At 43.4% G+C, this 23,935-nt stretch overlaps 1 protein-coding gene across 6 annotated transcripts in view; it reads right to left on the bottom strand.

Moving 5' to 3' along the window:
- LOC121537047 (1-phosphatidylinositol 3-phosphate 5-kinase-like) overlaps nucleotides 1-22,857 on the bottom strand; it is a 38,075-nt gene extending 15,218 nt beyond the window's left edge. Inside the window, exons 1-17 of one of the 6 annotated variants that reach the window (XM_045206617.1) lie at nucleotides 22,485-22,857; nucleotides 19,826-20,016; nucleotides 16,277-16,438; nucleotides 14,203-14,229; nucleotides 13,450-13,559; nucleotides 12,883-13,054; nucleotides 11,973-12,183; nucleotides 11,483-11,629; nucleotides 11,084-11,110; nucleotides 10,767-10,856; nucleotides 8,869-9,007; nucleotides 8,443-8,600; nucleotides 8,137-8,248; nucleotides 7,682-7,838; nucleotides 3,930-4,097; nucleotides 3,267-3,326; nucleotides 57-186 (exon numbers count right to left, since the gene is read on the bottom strand). In XM_045206617.1, coding sequence (XP_045062552.1) covers nucleotides 57-186; nucleotides 3,267-3,326; nucleotides 3,930-4,097; nucleotides 7,682-7,838; nucleotides 8,137-8,248; nucleotides 8,443-8,600; nucleotides 8,869-9,007; nucleotides 10,767-10,856; nucleotides 11,084-11,110; nucleotides 11,483-11,629; nucleotides 11,973-12,183; nucleotides 12,883-13,054; nucleotides 13,450-13,559; nucleotides 14,203-14,229; nucleotides 16,277-16,438; nucleotides 19,826-20,006 — 2,051 coding nt within the window. In that variant the 5' untranslated portion in view covers nucleotides 20,007-20,016; nucleotides 22,485-22,857. The remainder of the gene's footprint in view (nucleotides 1-56; nucleotides 187-3,266; nucleotides 3,327-3,929; nucleotides 4,098-7,681; nucleotides 7,839-8,136; nucleotides 8,249-8,442; nucleotides 8,601-8,868; nucleotides 9,008-10,766; nucleotides 10,857-11,083; nucleotides 11,111-11,482; nucleotides 11,630-11,972; nucleotides 12,184-12,882; nucleotides 13,055-13,449; nucleotides 13,560-14,202; nucleotides 14,230-16,276; nucleotides 16,439-19,825; nucleotides 20,017-22,484) is intronic. The other 5 variants (XM_045206619.1, XM_045206618.1, XM_045206621.1 and 2 more) reach the window with 5 other exon arrangements.
- Nucleotides 22,858-23,935: the final 1,078 nt, after the last annotated feature.

The following is a 23,935-nucleotide window of genomic DNA, read 5'->3' as shown; positions in this document are numbered from 1 at the left end:
GGAATGACAAAAACATTTGAGCAACTTTCTAACCTCTAAGTTATGACTGTACTCACAGTAGCCTCTCCATTGCCTTCTTCTCTCCATTCTCCTCCCTGAGCTGGTCCAGGGAGCTGTGGTGCCAGCCCAGAGGAGTGAACAGCATCTCTTTAACCTTCTCCTCCACACGACGGTTAAACAGGGACTCTACAGCACACACACAGAGACAGAGAGAAGAGTGAGAGAGCGAGATATAGAGAATGTTAGCTTGGCTTACAGCTACAATACATTAGGTTCAGTACCAACTGCTTGTTCAATAGAAAGAATACACAGCTGCAAAAGAGTTGAAAAGGAAGCAATACTTGGGGAGGAAGTGGGGAATTCCAGGGTCATTCCACAAAAAGAGTGCCTTTTGCGTGCATCCCTTTGATATTTTAAGTAGGAATTGTGCACCAATATTGCATTTTAAAGCCTGTTATATTAAATTAACTGCCCTTTAATATAGACCACATGGAGAATAAAATTAAATAAAATTAACTTTTATTAAAGGCTCCCTTTGTCAACCCTGTGTCGTCACTTCTAAGAAGATTTCAACCCACTTAATCCCAACATTCTCAAAGTTTCAACATCATTGTAAAGTCCTAGTTATTTTGTTGCTTTGAAAAAAGTCATTTCTGAACATGATAATTTATTTCATGTGATCAGTGATTCATTTACATCTGTCCCTCATTTTAAGGTCAACCCTGTTATGTGAACTGAACTTTCATTTTAAATATGGTGAACCGTGGCGGCCCACCCATTAGGGCGTTAGGGGAAGTGCCCCACTTTTGATTGGTTTAAATAAGTGAAAAACAATAAATAGAACAAATCTAAAGTTATCTACTGCTCTGTCCTCAGCAGCACCGGGCATCCGGCCTGCCGCCCAGCACGCGGATTGCATTGCCAGCTATTACATTGCTTGCTATTGGGTCTGCTCACTCAGGTACTGAACAGATTGGGCTAAAGAGCAAATTGCAAATGACCTTGTACATAAATAATCATGAAAGTCTTTGGGAGCCTGGGGCCTGAACCAGACACTTGCTAAAACCTTCTCACGGATCTGGTAGGACAAAAAAAAACATTGCTCTGTGCCCAATTCGCAAAACACTGTTTTTTGTTTCCTGCCATTAGATGCTATCTAGTGGACACTAGCTACCAGAAAGCTAGCATACCGGTAACTAGCTTGCTAGCTCGCATGGCAATCAACTCCAACTAAAGTTACTGCCGACTTCATCATGCTATCTAGCTATCCCCAGTTAGATCATTTGTTTTCACGTCTCGCATTTGTGCTTGTTGCGTTTTCCCTGTGCGTGTACATCGATGCACTCGTGAGCTGGCTGCGAGCTGCTCGTTCTAAAGATATAACTTTGGTAATCAAAACAGTGGCAGCATGTGCAGCAGAGGTGATTCAGTTTTTACATGCAAAAGTAAATTGGTGTATTTATGCTGTTGTTCAAATGCACAGATAACTTTATACAGTTGAAGTCGGAAGTTCACATACACTTAGGTTGGAGTCATTAAAACTTGTTTTTCAACCACTCCACAAATGTCTTGTTAACAAACTATAGTTTTGGCAAGTCGGTTAGGACATCTACTTCGTGCATGACACAAGTAATTTTTCCAACAATTGTTTACAGACAGAATATTTCACATTTAATTCACTGTATCACAATTCCAGTGGGTCAGAAGTTTACATACACTAAGTTGACTGTGCCTTTAAACAGCTTGGAATATTCCAGAAAATGATGTCATGGCTTTAGAAGCTTCTGATAGGCTAATTAACATCATTTGAGTCAATTGGAGGTGTACCTGTGGATGTATTTCAAGGCCTACCTTCAAACTCAGTGCCTCTTTGCTTGACATCATGGGAAAATCTAAATAAATCAGCCAAGACCTCAGAAAAAAATTTGCAGACCTCCACAAGTCTGGTTCATCCTTGGGAGCAATTTCCAAATGCCTGAAGGTACCACGTTCATCTGTACAAACAATAGTACGCAAGTATAAACACCATGGGACCACGGGGCCGTCATACCGCTCAGGAAGGAGACGCGTTCTGTCTCCTAGAGATTAACGTACTTTGGTGCGAAAAGTGCAAATCAATCCCAGAACAACAGCACAGGACCTTGTGAAGATGCTGGAGGAAACAGGTACAAAAGTATCTATATCTACAGTAAAACAAGTCCTATATTGACATAACCTGAAAGGCTGCTCAGCAAGGAAGAAGCCACTGCTCCAAAACCACGATAAAAAAGCCAGACTACGGTTTGCAACTGCACATGGGGACAAAGATTGTACTTTTTGGAGAAATGTCCTCTGGTCTGATGAAACACAAATAGAACTGTTTGGCCATAATGACCATCGTTATGTTTGGAGGAAAAAGGGGTTGGCTTGCAAGCCGAAGAACACCATCCCAACCGTGAAGCACGGGGGTGACAGCATCATGCTGTGGGGGTGCTTTGCTGCAGGAGGGACTGGTGCACTTCACCAAATAGATGGCATCATGAGGAAGGAAAATTATGTGGATATATTGTAGCAACATCTCAAGACATCAGTCAGGAAGTCAAAGCTTGGTCGCAAATGGGTCTTCCAAATGGACAATGACCCCAAGCATACTTCCAAAGTTGTGGCAAAATGGCTTAAGGACAACAAGTCAAGGTATTGGAGTGGCCATCACATAGCCCTGACCTCAATCCTATAGAAAATGTGTGGGCAGAACTGAAAAAGCGTGTGCGAGCAAGGAGGCCTACAAACCTGACTCAGTTACACCAGCTCTGTCAGGAAGAATGGGCCAAAATTCACCCAACTTATTGTGGGAAGCTTGTGGAAGGCTACCCGAAAAGTTTGACCCAAGTTAAACAATTTAAAGGCAATGCTACCAAATACTAATTGAGTGTATGTAAACTTCTGACCCACTGGGAATGTGATGAAATAAATAAAAGCTGAAATAAATAATTCTCTCTACTATTATTCTGACATTTCACATTCTTAAAATAAAGTGGTGATCCTAACTGACCTAAAACAGGGAATCTTTACTAGGATTAAATGTTAGGAATTGTGAAAAACTGAGTTTAAATGTATTTGGCTAAGGTGAATGTAAACTTCCGATTTCAACTGTAAATCTTCCCAAAGAAACAACCAGTAATCTGAATACTTAATTCAGTCATGCTGCTTTGTTGACAGTATGACAACTCCCCAGTTGACAGTAACACTTCTCAAAAGACACAGAATTGGTGGAACGACCCTCCTACCTTTGATGAAGGCGTCGCTGATGGAGATATTCTGTCCTCCGTCCTCTGAGACCAGGTACTCTGATAGGAGAGAGAAAGAGGAGAAATGCATCAACACACACAACTCCACCTTCCAAAAACATATACCGGTACCTGTTATGGGAACTGGCAATGCCAACAGATAGGTTATGTTCCTCTTTGTGTGCTATACTATATTTTTTTCTGACCGCCACACTTATTTCCTGTCACAGTTCCTTTAAACGTTGGGGTGGTTGTTGTTGTAACAGCAGGTCAGGTGCAAAAATCCCACTTTAGAGCAAAATAAATCTGAATTGAGCTTTCAGACTGAGGTTGCATATGAAACATTGGAATTGTATTAGGATTGAGAACCACATAGGCAGCCCAATTCTGATATTTTGCCCAATTATGGGCTAAAGAGCTGATCTGATTGGTCAAAAGCCCAATTAGTCAAAAAAAGATCAGAATTGGGCTGCCTGTGTTAACGCAGCCATACAAATGTGAACTCAACAGACCAGATTCCACGGAGAAAAGATAAGATAGGTATCAGATAGGACAATACATCAGATTTTGGGTGATTGTGTAAACACAGCCTTAGTAAAGGTGTTTGCCTACAGCAAGACAACAGCAACCAATCAATATTTGTGTGTGTGTGTGGCTCAGTACCTTTCTGCTCCGTAGGGTGCGGAGGTACATGCGGGTACTTGGACTGTTTCTTAATGTGGAAGTTGACATTGTCCTGCTCCATATTGAGGTTGATGGAGGCAGCTGAGTCACTGTCCACCGCTGACTGGAAACTGCTGACTGACGTCCTCTTACTGGGACTGGACGAGTCTGATTGGGGGGGGGGGGGATTTATTTATTTATTTATTAGTCTTGTAATAAAAATGGAATTTCTCTTCTTGATACATAGCAGCATGGAGGGGAATAAATACTAAGATACATATCAGAGACAGTACAAAAGGGCTCTTAGAATTAATTATTAGTTCATTAGTTGAGTAAGACATTTAAGCATGTTAATCCCCGCAAGGCTGCCGGCCCAGGCGGCATCCCTAGCTGCGTCCTCAGAGCATGCGCAGACCAGCTGGCTGGTGTGTTTACGGACATATTCAATCTCTCCCTTTCTCAGTCTGCTGTCCTCACATGCTTCAAGATGGCCACCATTGTTCCTGTACCCAAGAAAGCAAAGGTAACTGAACTAAATGACTATCGCCCCGTAGCACTCACCTCTGTCATCATGAAGTGCTTTGAGAGACTAGTCAAGGATCATATCACCTGCACCTTACCGGTCACCCTAGACCCACTTCAATTTGTTACCGCCCCAATAGATCCACAGACAATGCAATCGCCATCACACTGCTCACTGCCCTATCCCATCTGGACAAGAGGAATACCTACATCAGAATGCTGTTCATTGACTATAGCTCAGAATTCAACACCATAGTACCCTTCAAGCTCATCATTAAGCTCAAGGCCCTGGGTCTGAACCCCGCCCTGTGCAACTGGGTCCTGGACTTCCTGACAGGCCACCCCCAGGTGGTGAAGGTAGGAAACAACATCTCCACTTCGCTGATCCTCAACACTGGGGCCCTACAAGGGTGCGTGCGCAGCCCCCTCCTGTACTCCCTGTTCACCCATGAGTGCGTGGCCAAGCACGCCTCCAACTCAATCATCAAGTTTGCAGACAACACAACAGTAGTAGGCTTGATTACCAACAATGACGAAACCGCCTACAGGGAGGAGGTGAGGGCTCTGGGGAGTGTGGAGCCAGGAAAATAATCTCTCACTCAACATCAACAAAACAAAGGAGATTATCGTGGACTTCAGGAAACGACGGGACCGCAGTGGAGAAGGTGGAAAGCTTCAAGTTCATTGGCGTACACATCACTGACAAACTGAAATGGTCCACCCACTCAGACAGTGTGGTGAAGATGGTGCAACAGAGCCTCTTCAACCTCAAGAGGCTGAAGAAATTTGGCTTGGCACCTAAAACCCTCACAAACTTTTACAGATGCACAATTGAGAGCATCCTGTCAGGCTGTATCACCGCCTGGTACGGCAACTGCACCACCCGCAACCGCAGGGCTCTCCAGAGGGTGGTGCGGTCTGCCGAACGCATTACCAGGGGCAAACTACCCGCCCTCCAAGACACCTACAGCACCCGATGTCACAGGAATGCCAAAAAGATCATCAAGGACGTCAACCACCCGAGCCACAGCCTGTTCACCCCGCTATCATCCAGAAGGCGAGGTCAGTACAGGTGCATCAAAGTTGGGACCGAGAGAATGAAAAACAGCTTCTATCTCAAGGCCATCAGACTGTTAAATAGCCATCACTAGCACACTAGAGGCTGCTGCTGCCTATTGAAATAACTGGCCACTTTAAGAAATGGAACACTAGTCACTTTAATAATGTTTATATATCTTGCATCTCATACAGTGAGGGAAAAAAGTTGATTTGCTGATTTTGTACGTTTGCCCACTGACAAAGACATGATCAGTCTATAATTTTAATTGTAGGTTTATTTAACAGTGAGAGACAGAATAACAACAAAAAAATCCAGAAAAACGCATGTCAAAAATTGTATAAATTGATTTGCATTTTAATGAGGGAAATAAGTATCTGACCCCTCTGCAAAACATGACTTAGTACTTGGTGGCAAAACCCTTGTTGGCAATCACAGAGGTCAGACGTTTCTTGTATTTGGCCACCAGGTTTGCACACATCTCAGGAGGGATTTTGTTCCACTCCTCTTTGCAGATCTTCTCCAAGTCATTAAGGTTTCGAGGCTGACGTTTGGCAACTCGAACCTTCAGCTCCCTCCACAGATTTTCTATGGGATTAAGGTCTGGAGACTGGCTAGGCCACTCCAGGACCTTAATGTGCTTCTTCTCGAGCCACTCCTTTGTTGCCTTGGCCGTGTTTTTTGGGTCATTGTCATGCTGGAATACCCATCCACGGCCCAGGGAAGGAGGTTCTAACCCAAGATTTGACGGTACATGGCCCCGTCCATCATCCCTTTGATGCAGTGAAGTTGTCCTGTCCCCTTAGCAGAAAAACACCTCCAAAGCATAATGTTTCCACCTCCATGTTTGACGGTGGGGATGGTGTTCTTGGGGTCATAGGCAGCATTCCTCCTCCTCCAAACACGGCGAGTTGAGTTGATGCCAAAGAGCTCCATTTTGGTCTCATCTGACCACAACACTTTCACCCAGTTCTCCTCTGAATCATTCAGATGTTCATTGGCAAACTTCAGACAGCCCTGTATATGTGCTTTCTTGAGCAGGGGGACGTTGCGGGCGCTGCAGGATTTCAGTCCTTCACGGCGTAGTGTGTTACCAATTGTTTTCTTGGTGACTATGGTCCCAGCCACCTTGAGATCATTGACAAGATCCTCCCGTGTAGTTCTGGGCTGATTCCTCACCGTTCTCATGATCATTGCAACTCCATGAGGTGAGATCTTGCATGGAGCCCCAGGCCGAGGGAGATTGACAGTTCTTTTGTGTTTCTTCCATTTGCGAATAATCGCACCAACTGTTGTCACCTTCTCACCAAGCTGCTTGGCGATGGTCTTGTAGCCCATTCGAGCCTTGTGTAGGTCTACAATCTTGTCCCTGACATCCTTGGAGAGCTCTTTGGTCTTGGCCATGGTGGAGAGTTTGGAATCTGATTGATTGATTGCTTCTGTGGACAGGTGTCTTTTATACAGGTAACAAACTGAGATTAGGAGCACTCCCTTTAAGTGTGCTCCTAATCTCAGCTCGTTACCTGTATAAAAGACACCTGGGAGCCAGAAATCTTTCTGATTTAGACGGGGTCAAATACTTATTTCCCTCATTAAAATGCAAATCAATTTATAACATTTTTGACATGCGTTTTTCTGGATTTTTTTGTTGTTATTCTGTCTCTCACTGTTCAAATAAACCTACCATTAAAATTATAGACTGATCATTTCTTTGTCAGTGGGCAAACGTACAAAATCAGCAGGGGATCAAATACTTTTCCCTCACTGTATGTATATACTGCATTCTATTCAATAATATTCTACTGTATCTTAGTCCATGCCGCTCTGTCATTGCTTGTCCATATATGTATATATTCTTAAATTCCATTCCTTACTAGATTTGTGTGTATTGGGTATATGTTGTGAAATTGTTAGATATTACTTGTTAGATATTACTGCACTGTCGGAGCTAGAAGCACAAGCATTTCGATACACCCGCAATAACATCTGCTAAACACGTGTATGGGACAAATAACATTTGATTTGATTTGAGAAATACTAAGAAACATCTCAGAGATATTACAGAAGGACTCAACTACCTATTATTTAGGAAAACAACAGACATGGACATGAGGCTAGTTGTAGTAATGCATAGCCAGAGTGCCAGAGTCACAAGGCATGCTGGGATACTTACTGGGCGTACTCGGCATGACATAGTCATTCTCGTCAGCCACCTGGTCTGTGTCACTGTCGTCAAACTTGATGTCTTTGAACCAGGAAGGTTCTGAGTGTCCTTCCAGAGAGTTGACACTGTCACTGTCAGGAGACGGGGTCTCAGAGAAGTCTGTGTTCTGTGAGAAGAGAAGACACCTTCATCAACATCACCATAGTCATGAGCAACAGTATCACCACCATCATTATCATCATCAGAAAAAGCATAATCAACCATCATCATCTACACAATCATCATAATGTTCACAATCATCGTCATCATCAGGAGCAGCAACAGCATCATCATCATCAACACCACTATTGTCATGATCATCATCCTCACAATTATGACCACCATCATCACCAACACCACCCCCATCAGCATTGTTAAAAATATCAGTGTCCTCTTCCCCTTATTCCCACAAAACAGTATCTCACCTGGAGGGGGCGATAGAGAGCATACTCATCCCTGAACAGCTGGTCGTGGTGAGTGACACAGTCCAACCAACGACCATCTACCAGAGCCTGGCCAATGGCTATCGCCTGGGCCCTGCAAGAGTGTGAGTGAGCGATAGAGAGACACAGAGAGAGACAGAGACAGAGAGAGAGCGAGAAAGAGAATAGAGGATAGATGAGGGAGAAAGAACATTTAGTAACTAATGTAACCTCTGCTTAATACAATAGGATGCTTACTCAGACTTCCACAATGGTTTTCACTCAGCTAGCCATGATGTCTGTCTTTACCTGGTAGAGATGGTTCCATTCCTTAGCAGCCAGTTGACCAGCTCCTTCCCCACAATGCAGTTGGGGTATGTACGGAGCCAGTAGCGGTGGTCCTGGAACTCCATACCAGTACTGTTGTGACAAATCTTCTTCCACAGGTCTTTGAGCTGGGACGAGTCCTACATGTCATGACAGTCAGTCAGTCAAAAATGACTTTTGTGTTTGCTTTGTCAACAATGGATTGTAAATTGGAGAGAGAAAAGTATACAGACCAAGATAGAGGGAGAGATAGAGGATAGAGGGAAGCGAGAGAGCGAGAGAAAGCGAAAGAGAGTAACGGTGAGATGGAGAGAGAGGGCGAGCGAGAGATTCAGAGTGAGAAAGCGTGATTCAGAGTGAGATAGAATAAGGGGAAAAGAGGGAATGAAAGTAAGAGAGCATCATTACCAACAGTATCTTCCTCTCCTCTTCGCTGTGGTCAGGTTTGGGCATGGCCCTGCTGGTCTGTGGGCTCACTGAGCTGTCATAGGAGGGCACCATGGAGGAGCCAGACCGGTCCAGGGACAGGTTGGTCACACTGGCTGACCTGGATAAGACAGGGCTGGCATTACAGGACCATCACTCAATAGATGCAACAACACATTTTCATTCTGTACCTTACTTCTCATTCTATTTCTCTAACTACTTTGTATGTTGATTATTGTGTGTGTGTGTGTCTGTGGAAAAGGCATCGGTATTTGAAATTATTTCACTATTCGAATAAAATAAAAATAAAAATCTGGATAGTTTAAATACAAGGATTTTTTTATTTATTTTTTACTTGCTCGAGCGACTCGGGAGAAAACCGGTGCGCTGAGCTCCGCTTGTTTCAGCAGAAGGGTGGGGGAGGTGCGAGAGAGGAGCAGGGGCTGGTGTGTGGCAGTCTGTGTGTGGCACGGAGGGAGCAAGAGAGAGATAAAGTAGCCAAACCAACTCGCGCTAGTTAGACAAACTTGTTGCTGCCATTGGTTATATTTTATACCATCTGGTAGTGTCTGTCTTGGCTGCATCAAATCGTAGTAAAGAAGCTAGCTAGTTAAAGTAGCAAGGCTGGCTAATTGAGGCTATTTTGCTGCGCTCCCTGTCCTTGTCTACAACAACTCCATTCATATTAAACAACAGCCTACATGTTGGTGGATCATTGTAGCCTACTCCTTCAGCCAATTTAATTCTGTAATTATAATTCCATTTTGCATTGATTACAAATCTCCCAGTTCACTTGCTACACATTGAGCCTATGACTTCGATGACAATAACAACAAGCTACACGTGCGAAATGTGTGTATGATACCGTCTTTTTTTTAATGGGGCGCACTCATAAAGAATGTAATAAAACTGTAGTTTTATTAAAATTGGAATGTAATGTCTGTCCTTGTAGGCTATGTTTCGATGTCACATAGATAATTACATTTCATTTCAGACAAAGCCTTTCCATTGTTAAAGTGTGGAAGGGGGGAGGGGGGGGGGGGTAATACATGTCAAAAAGGGTGCAACAGAAATAGAATGAACACACTATTATAACTATTCTATATTTTATTTAACCTTTATTTTGACAGGGAAGACTAGGGTCTCTTTTACAGATGAGACCTGCATAAATACATCAAACATATACAATATACAAAATTACAAGACAGATAAACAGACACATTTATCAACATAGAGGTCTCTGATCATTACTCTAAACTGACCAATGGGGACCAGAACATCTAATTTCAGAGAGCTCTGTAAGTTGTTCCACATAAAGGGCGCAAAAAAACTAAAAGCAGCTTTACCCAACTGTGTGGAGACCAAAAGGGCCTCCAGTGTTATCCAAGCCTGAGACCGGGTTTGGTCATTTGGAAGTCTAAATTGAATTAATGATGATAGAAAGTTTCTGCATGAGTGCTTTGTAGATAAACACAAGAAAATGCTGCTCTCTCCTTACATACAATGAGGCCCAACCCACTTTTTGATACAAAACACAGTGGTGAATTCTATAACCATCACCAGTAATAAACCTGAGGGCACAATGGAAAACAGCATCTAGTGGTTTAAGTGTAGATGCTGCTGCATGCATATAGATAATATCCCCAGAATCTAAAATAGACAAAAATGGCCTGGACAATTTCCTTCCTATTAACAAAAGTCAGACATGCTTTGTTTCTGTAAAAGAAACCAACCTTGAACTTCATATAAATCTCTCTCTGTGGGATGCACCATCAGAGAATAGGGCACCAAAATACAAGCCCTAAACCTAGCTGGAATAATGTAAAAGTAGCTGTAAAAGGGTTCTATAAAAAGCTGTTGGGCCAAAAGCAGACACTCACCGCTTCCTTATTGGTGACTTGCCTCCATCCTCTTGTAGCGTGGTGCGTCTAGAATTCATGCCACTGTTCTGAGACTCCTGGTGAATCAAACTGACACACACAGACATACAAACCAATTCATTCCTGAACTAAATAATTTTACATCCATCTTTGATGTCCATATAACACTCCCGTAACTTGCTATGGTAGACGCATGCAGAAGTCTCAATATGGTAGGGCTCGAATGGTAAAGCTCAACTCAAAAGTAAAAGAAAGACAAAACTGTTACAAGCTGTCAGAGAAGTTGGAAAGTTAATAAAAATAACAGCAGGACTCACTTCTTTCTCATCCCAATGGGAGTTTTTCTATGCCAGGAGAGAAGGGGGGAAATATTTTCTTTGAGCAAGAGCAGCACACTGATAATTGGATCAAAGCTGGTTATATAGTTCAAAGGAATGGCATTTTAGTAGAGCTAACCAACGATATAAAAGCATGCGTTCCCTGTCAAAATCAAACAAAGGGATGTCTGAAAAACACAATAGGAAAAAGTATTTTCAATTGAATAATATGGCATACCTCTTGGTAATCATTGTATCAAAAGTCAACAATTTATTAGAAATCCCTGTTTTTCAAAAGGGTCCCCTCTCAAAGGTAATACGAATGATTGGTTAGGAAGAAGTAGAGGGCCAATAAAACCGTGCCCGTGAAAGTGGACCAAGCAGGGATAAGGAACGCACCCAGTACACAAGTGATGAAAAGGAGGACAGGCGGAGGAGACAGGAGAAGGATGGAGTGGGCAGGGAGGGAGAGGACAGGACATGGAGAGGAGAGGATATGGGGGATGAAGAACGCTCAATGTTTCTCTCTCCTCTGTCTCTTCAACTCTGCATTTGGAGGAAAAGACAAAGATATGAGAGTAGGGATACAGAGAATCATGCAGGATATACACTGAGAGAAAGAAAACACTGATGACAAAAGAGGTGAAGAGAAGACAACAAAAGACTAGAGGTCAATGCGAAGGAGGAGTGCATGCATCGTTCGTAGGACAGGACGGGAGGGGAAGGGAACAAAGTGACTAGAGGAAGGATGCAAAAGACTGGAGAGTGCATGCATGGGGTTCCTCCCACAGAGTTAAATCTATGATTTAAATATTGATTTATCTCTATGGTTTTCCTCTCCGTCTGTGTTCTTAGGCTGAGTGCCATTTGGGATGCAGCCGTAGTTTACCTCTGCCAGGCCAGGTCCTCCTCTAGGAAGATGTTGCGGCTGGCCTTCCGTCCACCGACTGGGGTGCGAGGCTCGCTGGGCTCCAGGACACAGGTGGAGCAGGGGGAGGAGTCAGACAGAGCAGACAGGTCCTCCCCTATGGAGCCAGAGTCTGCAGAGTGGGCGTAGCTCAGAGCGATCTTACGGCAGTAGGTGCAGGCCCGCAGGTCTCCTATACATTTAACATTTAAGTCATTTAGCAGACGCTCTTATCCAGAGCGACTTACAAATTGGAGAGTAACAGAGCGAGAGCGAGAGTAAGAGTAAGAGTGGGAGAGTGAGAGAGAGAGTGAGAGTGAGAGAGAGAGAGAGAGAGAGAGAGGTGACAATGGAGGGAGGGAGACAGAGAGAAAGGTAGGAGTCAGTGAGAGGAAGAGCAGGTCCTGCAATGAGCTAGGATGGAGGCAGTATTGTGGTTACTGTGATGTGGTCACTGCATGGCATGGTTAGGTCACATCACATCATCAAAGGACAAACATGCTATTGATTAGATCTCTTGGTCTCAGATTCTCACATCACAGCAATGTTAGCTCAAACGCTAGCTCAAACGCTACTGGTCAACCAGTCAACTTACCCAAGTCCAACTTAAGTAACACACACAACCACAGCAGAAAAACACACACCATGCTATGAGAACCCATAGACCTCTGTACATACATATGATCCCAGCGGTGGCTCTCCTAGATCTCTTCCATTGGACCTCACTAACACATTGTGACCCTGCTTTGGGTTAATTCTTTAGGGGCTGTCTCCCCTCTCCTCAGGAGGTCTCTAGGGATAATGATGATGATGCAGGCAGGCAGAGGGTGGGCATGGTCTTGGGTTCATGCCCCCCCCCCCACCCCCTCCTGTGAGTCCCCAAAGCACTCACCCGTGTAGCCCATGAACTTGCCAGGGATTTCCTGGTTGCAGCAGCGGCTGCAAAAGATCTGGCCACAGAGCCGGCAGTGGTGGCGGCGGCGGAAGGTGGTGAACTTCTCATTGCAGTCGTAGCACTCCTTACACTGGCTGTCTGGCATCCAGTACTGCTTCAGGTCACTGTCCTGCAATATGCCTTCTTTATTTAGTGGACCAATTAGCACTGTGGTATAAAGTAATGCTGAAGCAATCTTTTCAAAGTATATGGAAACTATATTTCACTGAAATCAAACGGTTAGATGAAACAATAACAGCCTACTTTTAAAGAATAAGAGGTGTCCAATTTGTAAGTCGCTCTGGATAAGAGTGTCTGCTAAATGATGTAAATGTAAATGTGTCTTCACATGTTATCCTATATTTGGAACAGTTGCCTGTGTGTGACTGTGATAGTTAGCTAGGCTATATTACTCCAAGTAAAAACAAGCAGCATTAGAGTAACGGTGTGTAAAACAACAGCAGTGTAATGTGAAGTACAATAAACAGCAGCAGCAGTGTGATGGTGAAAAGGTATGGTAGATACCTGGCTCTTTCCCTCCATGATCTCCTTGAGTCTCTTTAGAGCGGTGCGGAGCTGAACAGCCGTACGGGGATCGTGAGTGCCCAGGGGGGTTTCCGATTTCCTACGGCCCTCTAGGAGCACACACACACACGGTGCAAACATTTAGCATACACTTCATAGCAGATTTCATCTAACCATTCATGTCATGCAAATGCTCCCTTTTCATGCAAATAAAATGCAGAAAGGTAAAGGAGGGAGATTGGGAGAGCACATTTTTTATACCTCTCTTAGGTGACTGTAGGTTGTAGCCCAATACGGGCATGGAAATTGAATATGTCTACAAGGATTTGCTTTTGATAATGGCAGGTTAAGTTAAAAAAGGATTGCACAATAACACAACAGAAGCTTACCAGTATATCAGTTGCCATAAACTAGGCTCTAGTGAACAATTATGGTTATGAATAAAATTATACAGATAACGCAATTGGTACTTCAAGACAAATGCCATTGAGTAAGAAACCAAAAAGGTAGTATGATGTTAGTTCTTATATCATTATGCAAACACATACAACTTATCAAATATCAGTGTTGGCAACAAAATAACATCAGAAGGCACTTAATCGATACATGCCAAAAGGTAGCTAGCTCAACACTCACACCAAAACCACTCATGTGCTTGGGTTAGCCGCCCACTCTATGAAACCAGGTTGTTAAAAATCAAGCACAAAAACATTTTAGAATTCTTAGCACACACACGGTATAGAAGGCCCTCACCCTCACCAGGCCATAATGGCCAGTCCACTGCAAAAAGAAAAGACATACATCAGCTTTTTGAATGGATGTCATGTTACTCACACTGTGCATCCATTCTTCTCTGCACGTCGCTATCTTAAAACTATAAAATGTATAGCCCTCACAAAATGAGCAGTAGTCCAATACGCAGTCTAGCCCATGATAGAAAGACAGCACCTCTCCCTTAAGCTTGCTTAGGGGTTATAATGCCTCCAGTGTCTCTGATCTCTGACTGATGTCTAATCCCATCATAATGAAACTTTCATCATCATTATCAGGTCAAGCCAGAGAGACAGTTCATGTAATCACTCCAAATGTAAATGAAAGCACAAAGAATCACTCAAGTTTTATTTGTTACATGCATGAGTACAGTGAAACGCTTAACTTGCAAGCTCTACCCAACAGTGCAGTATTCAACCCCCCACTGTATAAGTATACAGTACCAGTCAATAGTTTGGACACACCTACTCATTCAAGGGTTTTTCTTTATTTTTACTATTTTCTACATTGTAGAATAATAGTGAAGACATCAAAACTATGAAATAACACATATGGAATCATGTAGTAACCAAAAAAGTGTTAAACAAATCAAAATATATTTTATATTTGAGATTCCTCAAAGTTGCCACCCTTTGCCTTGATGACAGCTTTGCACACTCTTGGCATTCTCTCAACCAGCTTCATGAGGTACTCACCTAGAATGCATTTAAATTAACAGGTGTGCCTTGTTAAAAGTTAATTTGTGGAATTTCTTTCCTTCTTAATGCGTTTGAGCCAATCAGTTGTGTTGTGACAAGGTAAGGGTGGTATACAGAAGATAACCCTATTTGGTAAAAGACAAAGTCCATATTATGGCAAGAACAGCTCAAATAAGCAAAGAGAAACAACAGTCCATCATTACTTTAAGACATGAAGGTCAGTCAATCCGCAAAGTGCAGTCGCGAAAACCATGAAACGCTATGATGAAACTGTCTCTCATGAGGACCGCCACAGGAAAGGAAGACCCAGAGTTACCTCTGCTGCAGAGGATAAGTTAATTAGAGTTAACTGCACCTCAGATTGCAGCCCAAATAAATGCTTCAGAGTTCAAGTTACAGACACATCTCAACCTCAACTGTTCAGAGGAGACTGAATCAGGCCTTCATGGTCAAATTGCTGCAAAGAAACCACTACTAAAGGACACCAATAAGAAGAAGAGACTTGCTTGAGCCAAGAAACACAAGCAATGGACATTAGACCAGTGGAAATCTGTCCTTTGGTCTGATGAGTCCAGATTTGAGATTTTTGGTTCCAACCGCTGTGTCTTTCTGAGACGCAGAGTAGGTAAATGGATGATCTCCGCATGTAGGGTTCCTACTGTGAAGCATGGAGGAGAAGGTGTGATGGTGCTTTGCTGGTGACACTGTCAGTGATTTATTTAGAATTCAAGGCACACTTAACCAGCATGGCTACCACAGCATTCTACAGCGATACGCCATCCCATCTAGTTTGCGCTTAGTGGGACTATAATTTGTTTTTCAACAGGACAATGACCCAAAACACACCTCCAGGCTGTGTAAGGGCTATTTGACCAAGGAGAGTGATGGAGTGCTGCATCAGATGACCTGGCCTCCACAATCACCCGACCTCAACCCAATTGAGATGGTTTGGGATGAGTTGGACCGCAGAGTGAAGGAAAAGCAGTCAACAAGTGCTCAGCATATGTGGGTACTCCTTCAAGACTGTTGGAAAAGCATTCCTCATGAAGCTGGTTGAGAGAATGCCAAGAGTGTGCAAAGCTGTTATCAAGGCAAAGGGTGTCTACTTTGAAGAATATCAAGTATAAAATATATTTTGATTTGTTTAACACTTTTTTGGTTACTACATGATTCCATATGTGTTATTTCATAGTTTTGATGTCTTCACTATTATTCTACAAAGTAGAAAATAGTAAAAATAAAGAAAAACCCTTGAATGAGTAGGTTTGTCCAAACTTTTGACTGGTACTGTACATCTGATGTATTAGAAGAAATGTGTGTGAGTGAGAATGTGTTTTTTGTGTGTGTGTGTGTGGTACCTGAGGCAGTAGAAGTCCTGCGTAGCAGATCGTGGTGTTGTTTGCTATGGGCCCCAGAGCCGTGGATGGAGTGTGCTGGGCTGGTCCAGTTCCTACGCTCCCCAGTGGGTGACGCCACAGCCACATCCGGTTTCTCTGTCACTGAGGGTGGCCGCCCCTCCTCTGTACACGCAGACCAATTAGAACAGGTCATTTAAAGTGGCACTCCACTCTCCTTTTTACCTCATTTAACACCTGATTTACTTAACAAAAGGCACATCTCAATAGATGGCCCAGGTATCCTCATGACATGGCACAACTGGGGGGGTTTATGTAATTTTAAAATAAGCAGATAAAGGCTTCATAATTCAGAAAGGTTTATCTAATAGAAAAAAATGTATAAGATCTCCTAAGCCTGTGTTAACCTCAGACCTTATTTTCCGGGTTTATCCCAAAACCCTATTCTTTCCCCATAGGAATGGCTGAACGAATCAGAGGCAACTCATTTCTGTTTTTTAGGACTACAAGCTCTATTGTTCCAACAAGCAAGGGGGGAGGTTGATAACATCAGAGGGCACCATCAGACCAACTCCTTAAATGGCCTACTCCTTGAAGTTTGCATTTGTGTCTAAAACAAAACACTATTTTGCCCGTAAAGGTGCACTATGCAGAAATCGCGCCGCCATTTCCTGGTAGCTAAAATTCTAATACTTCACCTAATTTCAAGCAAGTATAATGTAGAGAACCATTGTACCATCTAAACCGCTGTGAAATATATTTTCCATAACCAAAAATATTGTATTTTCAGCTGGTGTACAAAACCGAAAGTAAAAGACGCAAAAATGAAACGTAAGAACGGAAGGCATAGAAATAGTGCACATAGAAGAGCTCTACCGCTTATTAGACTTGTTTTCAATGAGAATGACAGATCTACAACTCAGATTTCTATGTGAATTTGGTTGGGTCGCCCAAAAAGTTATATATTGCAGCTTTAAGTGTGTGTACATTATTGTATTTATATGTGGGACATAGTTTTTCAACAGGAAAAGTTCAAAAATACCTGGAATGCATCTTTAACGTAAAAAAAGGTCATTGTTGACTCAGTTTATCCTACAGCCTTTATAAATGCCATACCAAAAACAGAAGGACGTTATTGCATGCCTCTGGTGTGTCGGGTGAGGGTCTGTGCTTTTTATGCAATACACAATGTATTGTGTCTAAATGTGTACTGTATGAATTGTTGTTGTCCATAAATATTCCCTTGCTCTCTCTAGATCTAATCTTTTTAGCGTAAAGTGATTCACCATCCCTCTAATAATTCCATCAAAAAGTTATTTAAAAAATGTGAAATGGAATGTTAATGCTCCATGCTACAGTACAGTGGGGAGAACAAGTATTTGATGCACTGCCGATTTTGCAGGTTTTCCTACTTACAAAGCATGTAGAGGTCTGTAATTTTTATCATAGGTACACTTCAACTGTGAGACGGAATCTAAAACAAAAATCCAGAAAATCACATTGTATGATTTTTAAGTAATTAATTTGCATTTTATTGCATGACATAAGTATTTGATCACCTACCAACCAGTAAGAATTCCGGCTCTCACAGACCTGTTAGTTTTTCTTTAAGAAGCCCTCCTGTTCTCCACTCATTACCTGTATTAACTGCACCTGTTTGAACTCGTTACCTGTATAAAAGACACCTGTCCACACACTCAATCAAACAGACTCCAACCTCTCCACAATGGCCAAGACCAGAGAGCTGTGTAAGGACATCAGGGATAAAATTGTAGACCTGCACAAGGCTGGGATGGGCTACAGGACAATAGGCAAGCAGCTTGGTGAGAAGGCAACAACTGTTGGCGCAATTATTTGAAAATGGAAGAAGTTCAAGATGACGGTCAATCACCCTCGGTCTGGGGCTCCATGCAAGATCTCACCTCGTGGGGCATCAACGATCATGAGGAAGGTGAGGGATCAGCCCAGAACTACACGGCAGGACCTGGTCAATGACCTGAAGAGAGCTGGGACCACAGTCTCAAAGAAAACCATTAGTAACACACTACGCCGTCGTGGATTAAAATCCTGCAGCACACGCAAGGTCCCCCTGCTCAAGCCAGCGCATGTTCAGGCCCGTCTGAAGTTTGCCAATGACCATCTGGATGATCCAGAGGAGGAATGGGAGAAGGTCATGTGGTCTGATGAGACAAAAATAGAGCTTTTTGGTCTAAACTCCACTCGCCGTGTTTGGAGGAAGAAGAAGGATGAGTACAACCCCAAGAACACCATCCCAACCGTAAAGCATGGAGGTGGAAACATCATTCTTTGGGGATGCTTTTCTGCAAAGGGGACAGGACGACTGCACCGTATTGAGGGGGAGGATGGATGGGGCCATGTATCGCGAGATCTTGGCCAACAACCTCCTTCCCTCAGTAAGAGCATTGAAGATGGAGTCGTTGCTGGGTCTTCCAGCATGACAACGACCCGAAACACACAGCCAGGGCAACTAAGGAGTGGCTCCGTAAGAAGCATCTCAAGGTCCTGGAGTGGCCTAGCCAGTCTCCAGACCTGAACCCAATAGAAAATCTTTGGAGGGAGCTGAAAGTCCGTATTGCCAAGCGACAGCCCCGAAACCTGAAGGATCTGGAGAAGGTCTGTATGGAGGAGTGGGTCAAAATCCCTGCTGCAGTGTGTGCAAACCTGGTCAAGACCTACAGGAAACGTATGATCTCTGTAATTGCAAACAAAGGTTTCTGTACCAAATATTAAGTTATGTTGTTCTGATGTATCAAATACTTATGTCATGCAATAAAATGCAAATTAATTACTTAAAAATCATACAATGTGATTTTCTGGATTTTTGTTTTAGATTCCGTCTCTCACAGTTGAAGTGTACCTATGATAAAAATTACAGACCTCTACATGCTTTGTAAGTAGGAAAACCTGCAAAATCGGCAGTGTATCAAATACTTATTCTCCCCACTGTATATGAGCAGAGCCCTGTTGCCTTGGTGAGGGGCCTGCCAGTAAGGGCGGGGCCTGGAGAGAGGGAGACACATGACAGACCATGTGGTTGGCCGGCCCCCAACCTTGCACCTAGCCAACAGGCAGCTTCACATCACATGACCTCATGGGACATGGGATCTGCTCCAAGTTGCATTCCGTTCCATTCCGCTTCCTGTTAATCTTAAACTAATTCTGACTGTAACCCCGGCTGGTGGTCAAGGCTACAGTACCTTTCCCTGCATCCTAGGGTACAGTACAGTAGTCTAGACTGTACAGTACTGCATAGTATAGGCTGCTATAGGGCACTCCACAGAATAAGGAATAACAGTGTGACAAAACAACATTAATAGAGAATGTGCTGCCCTCGGACTCAATTATTCAGCTTTTTTGACTTGTCTCGTTATCTTAATGTATAGGCTTACTAGATGACAAACATTTCTAATGACTGTCAACCATCTCAAAACAATTACAAAGAGTGTAATTTAAGTTTGAGTGACTGTCTGCAATCGCTTAAATCTTGTCTGCTTTTACCATGCGCATCACGTGTGTTATCTTGGTAATTACCTTTATTAAAGCGGAACAGGTTGACGAAGGAGCTGTAGGCTGATCGGAGCGGGGGCTCGTCCTGCTCTGGAGTCAGGGGTTTGAAGTGTGTCAGGTGGGATGGGCTGCCAGGGGAAATAGGAGGCTCCACACTCCAATCCAGTGTAGAGGACGAGGAGGAGGATTTGTCGTCAGCAGCCATGTCACTGCTCCTGTTGGAAAGACAAATTATCACTTTGTGAGACCGGAACATTGTGGTTACATGGTGATCCTCTGCTTAACCGTATGTAAACTCCGTTGTGTCCTCCTCCCAGAGTGCGAAGAGCCTTGGCGTGACCCTGGACAACACCCTGTCGTTCTCCGCTAACATCAAGGCGGTGACCCGCTCCTGCAGGTTCATGCTCTACAACATTCGGAGAGTACGACCCTGCCTTACACAGGAAGCGGCACAGGTCCTAATCCAGGCACTTGTCATCTCCCGTCTGGATTACTGCAACTCGCTGTTGGCTGGCCTCCCTGCCTGTGCCATTAAACCCCTACAACTCATCCAGAACGCCGCAGCCCGTCTGGTGTTCAACCTTCCCAAGTTCTCTCACGTCACCCCCCTCCTCCGCACACTCCACTGGCTTCCAGTTTAAGCTCGCATCCGTTACAAGACCATGGTGCTTGCCTATGGAGCAGTGAGGGGAACGGCACCTCTGTACCTTCGGGCTCTGATCAGTCCCTACACCCAAACGAGGGCATTGCGTTCATCCACCTCTGGCCTGCTGGCTCCCCTTCCTCTGCGGAAGCATAGTTCCCGCTCAGCCCAGTCAAAACTGTTCGCTGCTCTGGCACCCCAATGGTGGAACAAGCTCCCTCACGACGCCAGGACAGCGGAGTCACTCACCACCTTCCGGAGACATTTGAAACCCCACCTCTTTAAGGAATACCTGGGATAGGATAAAGTAATCCTTCTACCCCCCCCCCCCCAAAAAAAAATTTGTAAAGTGGTTATCCCACTGGCTATAGGGTGAATGCACCAATTTGTGAGTCGCTCTGGATAAGAGCGTCTGCTAAATGACGTAAATGTGCCCTTGAGCAAGGCACTTAACCCTAATTGCTCCTGTAAATCGCTCTGGATAAGAGCGTCTGCTAAATGACTAAAATGTAAATGTAAATGTAAATGTCAACAGGTAGGCCTAAACAGAGCCATCGCCTCCTTAACATTTCAATGATCATGGTAAATAAGCTACACTTTCATTGCTATTCAAACCATTACTTTGGAACATTTTACCTGTGATTTGTTCCTCTAGTCTGAAATAAGTAATTTCAATGATTCCTCAGTAGTCTAACTGAGCTGCAAGTGAGACATTTCAGCCTCTGACCTGAGTTCTTCTACTACTCATTTCAGCCACTCACCTTTCCACAATGCCCATTTAGTCATTTCTTGAGAACCAACAACAAAATAATCTGAACTACTCTTATTTCTACTAAAACTGAAAATATTTTTGGTGGCAGGTTTTTTTAAGTACCCAAAATAATTATGTGATTATTTGACCACGGAAAGCAGCAATTCTGGTTTGATAAAATTGAGCCCATAGCTTAGGTAGGACATCATTCTAAGAAACTCAATAACTGCAGAACAGCCAAGAGCTACTGTTGGTTGCAAACCACATGTTTTACAGGCTTACCCTCAAAGGAGGCACATGATTATTCTCACGCTCAGCGTATTTATAATAGAGGAAAGAGGTTCTCAGAGGTGTAAAGAAAAACTGTCACTGTGCAACATATCAGAAAAAACAGTAAGAAAGAAAAACCTGTCCTTTTTAAAGAGAATGTTGCCAATCTTGTTTTCCTACCACTACAGAGAGAGAGAGCGAGAGAGAGAAAGAAATAGAATTAGAGAGAGCGAGAGAGAATTAGAGAGAGAATACAGTCACTGAACTAAGGAAAGTTTAATGATTGCCTAAGTTTATAAAATGTAAATAAGACAAAACATAAGCTACTGTTTGATCAAAACAATGGGACCTGTAATACATGTCATATCTGACTCTTGCTCTTTTCTTCAAACGAAGATAAACTGTTGCTCTTGACAGCAGTAGTTACCACCGGTGGAGGGATGGACCAGAGGAAAATGACAACCTCACCAGCATAATTTCCACCCTGTAATGTGCCCATAGGCCTGGTGGCAGCTGAGTTAACCATCAACAACAGCCTTGAATGCCCACGACCTCACCTTCAGCTAAGGAGGCAATTATGTGAATGTGTGTACACTACATAGTTTATAGTAATATACACTAACAGTAAGTGACAGTATGCCTAGCTGACTATTGTTAACTTGCTAACTAGCATCAAAGCAGCAGTAGCTAGCTACAGTAACACCACATATAGGGTTAGTTATAAAAAATATTTGCTAACACAGCTAGATAGCTCGCTTGCTATCACTGCCATGCAAGAAGACAAACATAAATCAACCCAACTAACCTGCAAAGCAGTATAGTCAAATAAAAATAAATGATCTGAATAGCTGTCACATACTAGCTACAGTAGCAAACTGTGTCAGCTACCGTGCCTGGCGAGTCAGTGAGCAAACGTTAGCTAGTAGCTAACGTTAGCAGGCCCACTGTATTTAGCTAAATGAAGGAAGAGTGAAGTGAACACTCATATAATTGAATTTCCACTAAATAACACAAATTACCTGTGTGTTGGTCTCCTTGGACATCCCTGTATGAATAAATTGCATTAGGTAAATTCCTGCGAAGTCGCGTAGCCGCCCTATCTTCAGATATGTATTTCAAGCACAGTCAGACTAGTCCCGAGCAAGACAGGACGAATCGTGATCACAACAGTTCGATCAACTGTTGTGATCGCATTAGTGGAAACCAAGAGTGTTCTCAGGGCAGACCTGGTTGTAGCTAGATACAGTATGTTGGAATCGCGATGGGACAATTTTTGCATTTTAACTAACCGTAACCCTTTTCCTAAACTTGATCTAATTCTGCCACGAAAATTCACTTATGCTAGTCAAAACCGGCAGACCCGCCCTGAGAACAGTCTTGATTTCCACTACAGCGTTGTGATCACAAAACAAGGCAGCGCCCATCTATTACCTATTTAATCGATTGACATGAATCGTTCCCTGCATCCACCATAGCGTGTTTTACTTAGTTTCTTGTGAACAGACACTTTCAGAGAACAACAATTGCCATGTCATTTAGCTATAAGTGAAAACTTTAGTATACCTATAATAATAAGCCACTTAGCAGACAGCCATACATTTTTGTGTATGGCTGGTCCCGGGGATCGAACCCACTACCCTACCGTTACAAGCGCCGTGCTCTACCAGCTGAGCTACAGAGGACCACCTAAGTTGTGTTACTTGTGGACGTTTTTGTCCCCATTTATTGTCAAATAAATATATTCTCTGTCCTTAGTGCCCCATGCACTAATATGTAGCAATAAATGATTGCTTATCTCCACAATTACTTTATTCAGAGTATTGCTTGAGGTATGCCAAAGATAACCTACCTGAGCCTGGCTATTCTGCTGTTCTAGGCCAGTAGCCATGAGCGCACAGAGTCCATCCCTGCTTTACTTTGAAGCAGCCTAAGATCACCATGCACAATGCCAAGCTTCGGCTGGAGTGGTGGGAAGCTCGCCACCACTGGACTCTGGAGCAGTGGAAACGCCTTCTCTAGAGTGATGAATCACACTTCACCATTTGGCAGTCCAATGGACAAATCTGGGTTTGGCAGATGCCAGGAGAACGTTACCTGCCCGAATGCATAGTGCCAACTGTAAAGTTTGGTGGAGGAGGAATAATGGTCTGGGGCTGTTTTTCATGGTTCTTAATGCTATTGCATACAATCACATTCTACACGACGCTAGGGTTGTGGGTTCGATTCCCACGGGGGGCCGTATGAAAAATAAAAAAAAATAAAAAAATTATGCACTCACTAACTGTAAATCGCTCTGGATAAGAGCGTCTGCTAAATGACGTAAATGTAAAATGTTTCCATCCAACCTTTTTATGCAAGGAAAGTACATGTTGGATAAAAAATGTAATGGCAGGCCTGATGGAAACAGCACATTTTTCGGTAAACTTTCCAAATGTTGACAAAACAAGATATGCTAGGCAAGGTGGGATCT

This window comes from Coregonus clupeaformis, chromosome 23 (assembly GCF_020615455.1).
Source record: "Coregonus clupeaformis isolate EN_2021a chromosome 23, ASM2061545v1, whole genome shotgun sequence".
Classification (NCBI taxonomy): Eukaryota; Metazoa; Chordata; class Actinopteri; order Salmoniformes; family Salmonidae; genus Coregonus; species Coregonus clupeaformis.
Note: the sequence above shows the minus strand (reverse complement) of the source record. Positions and strands in the feature narration are given on the sequence as shown.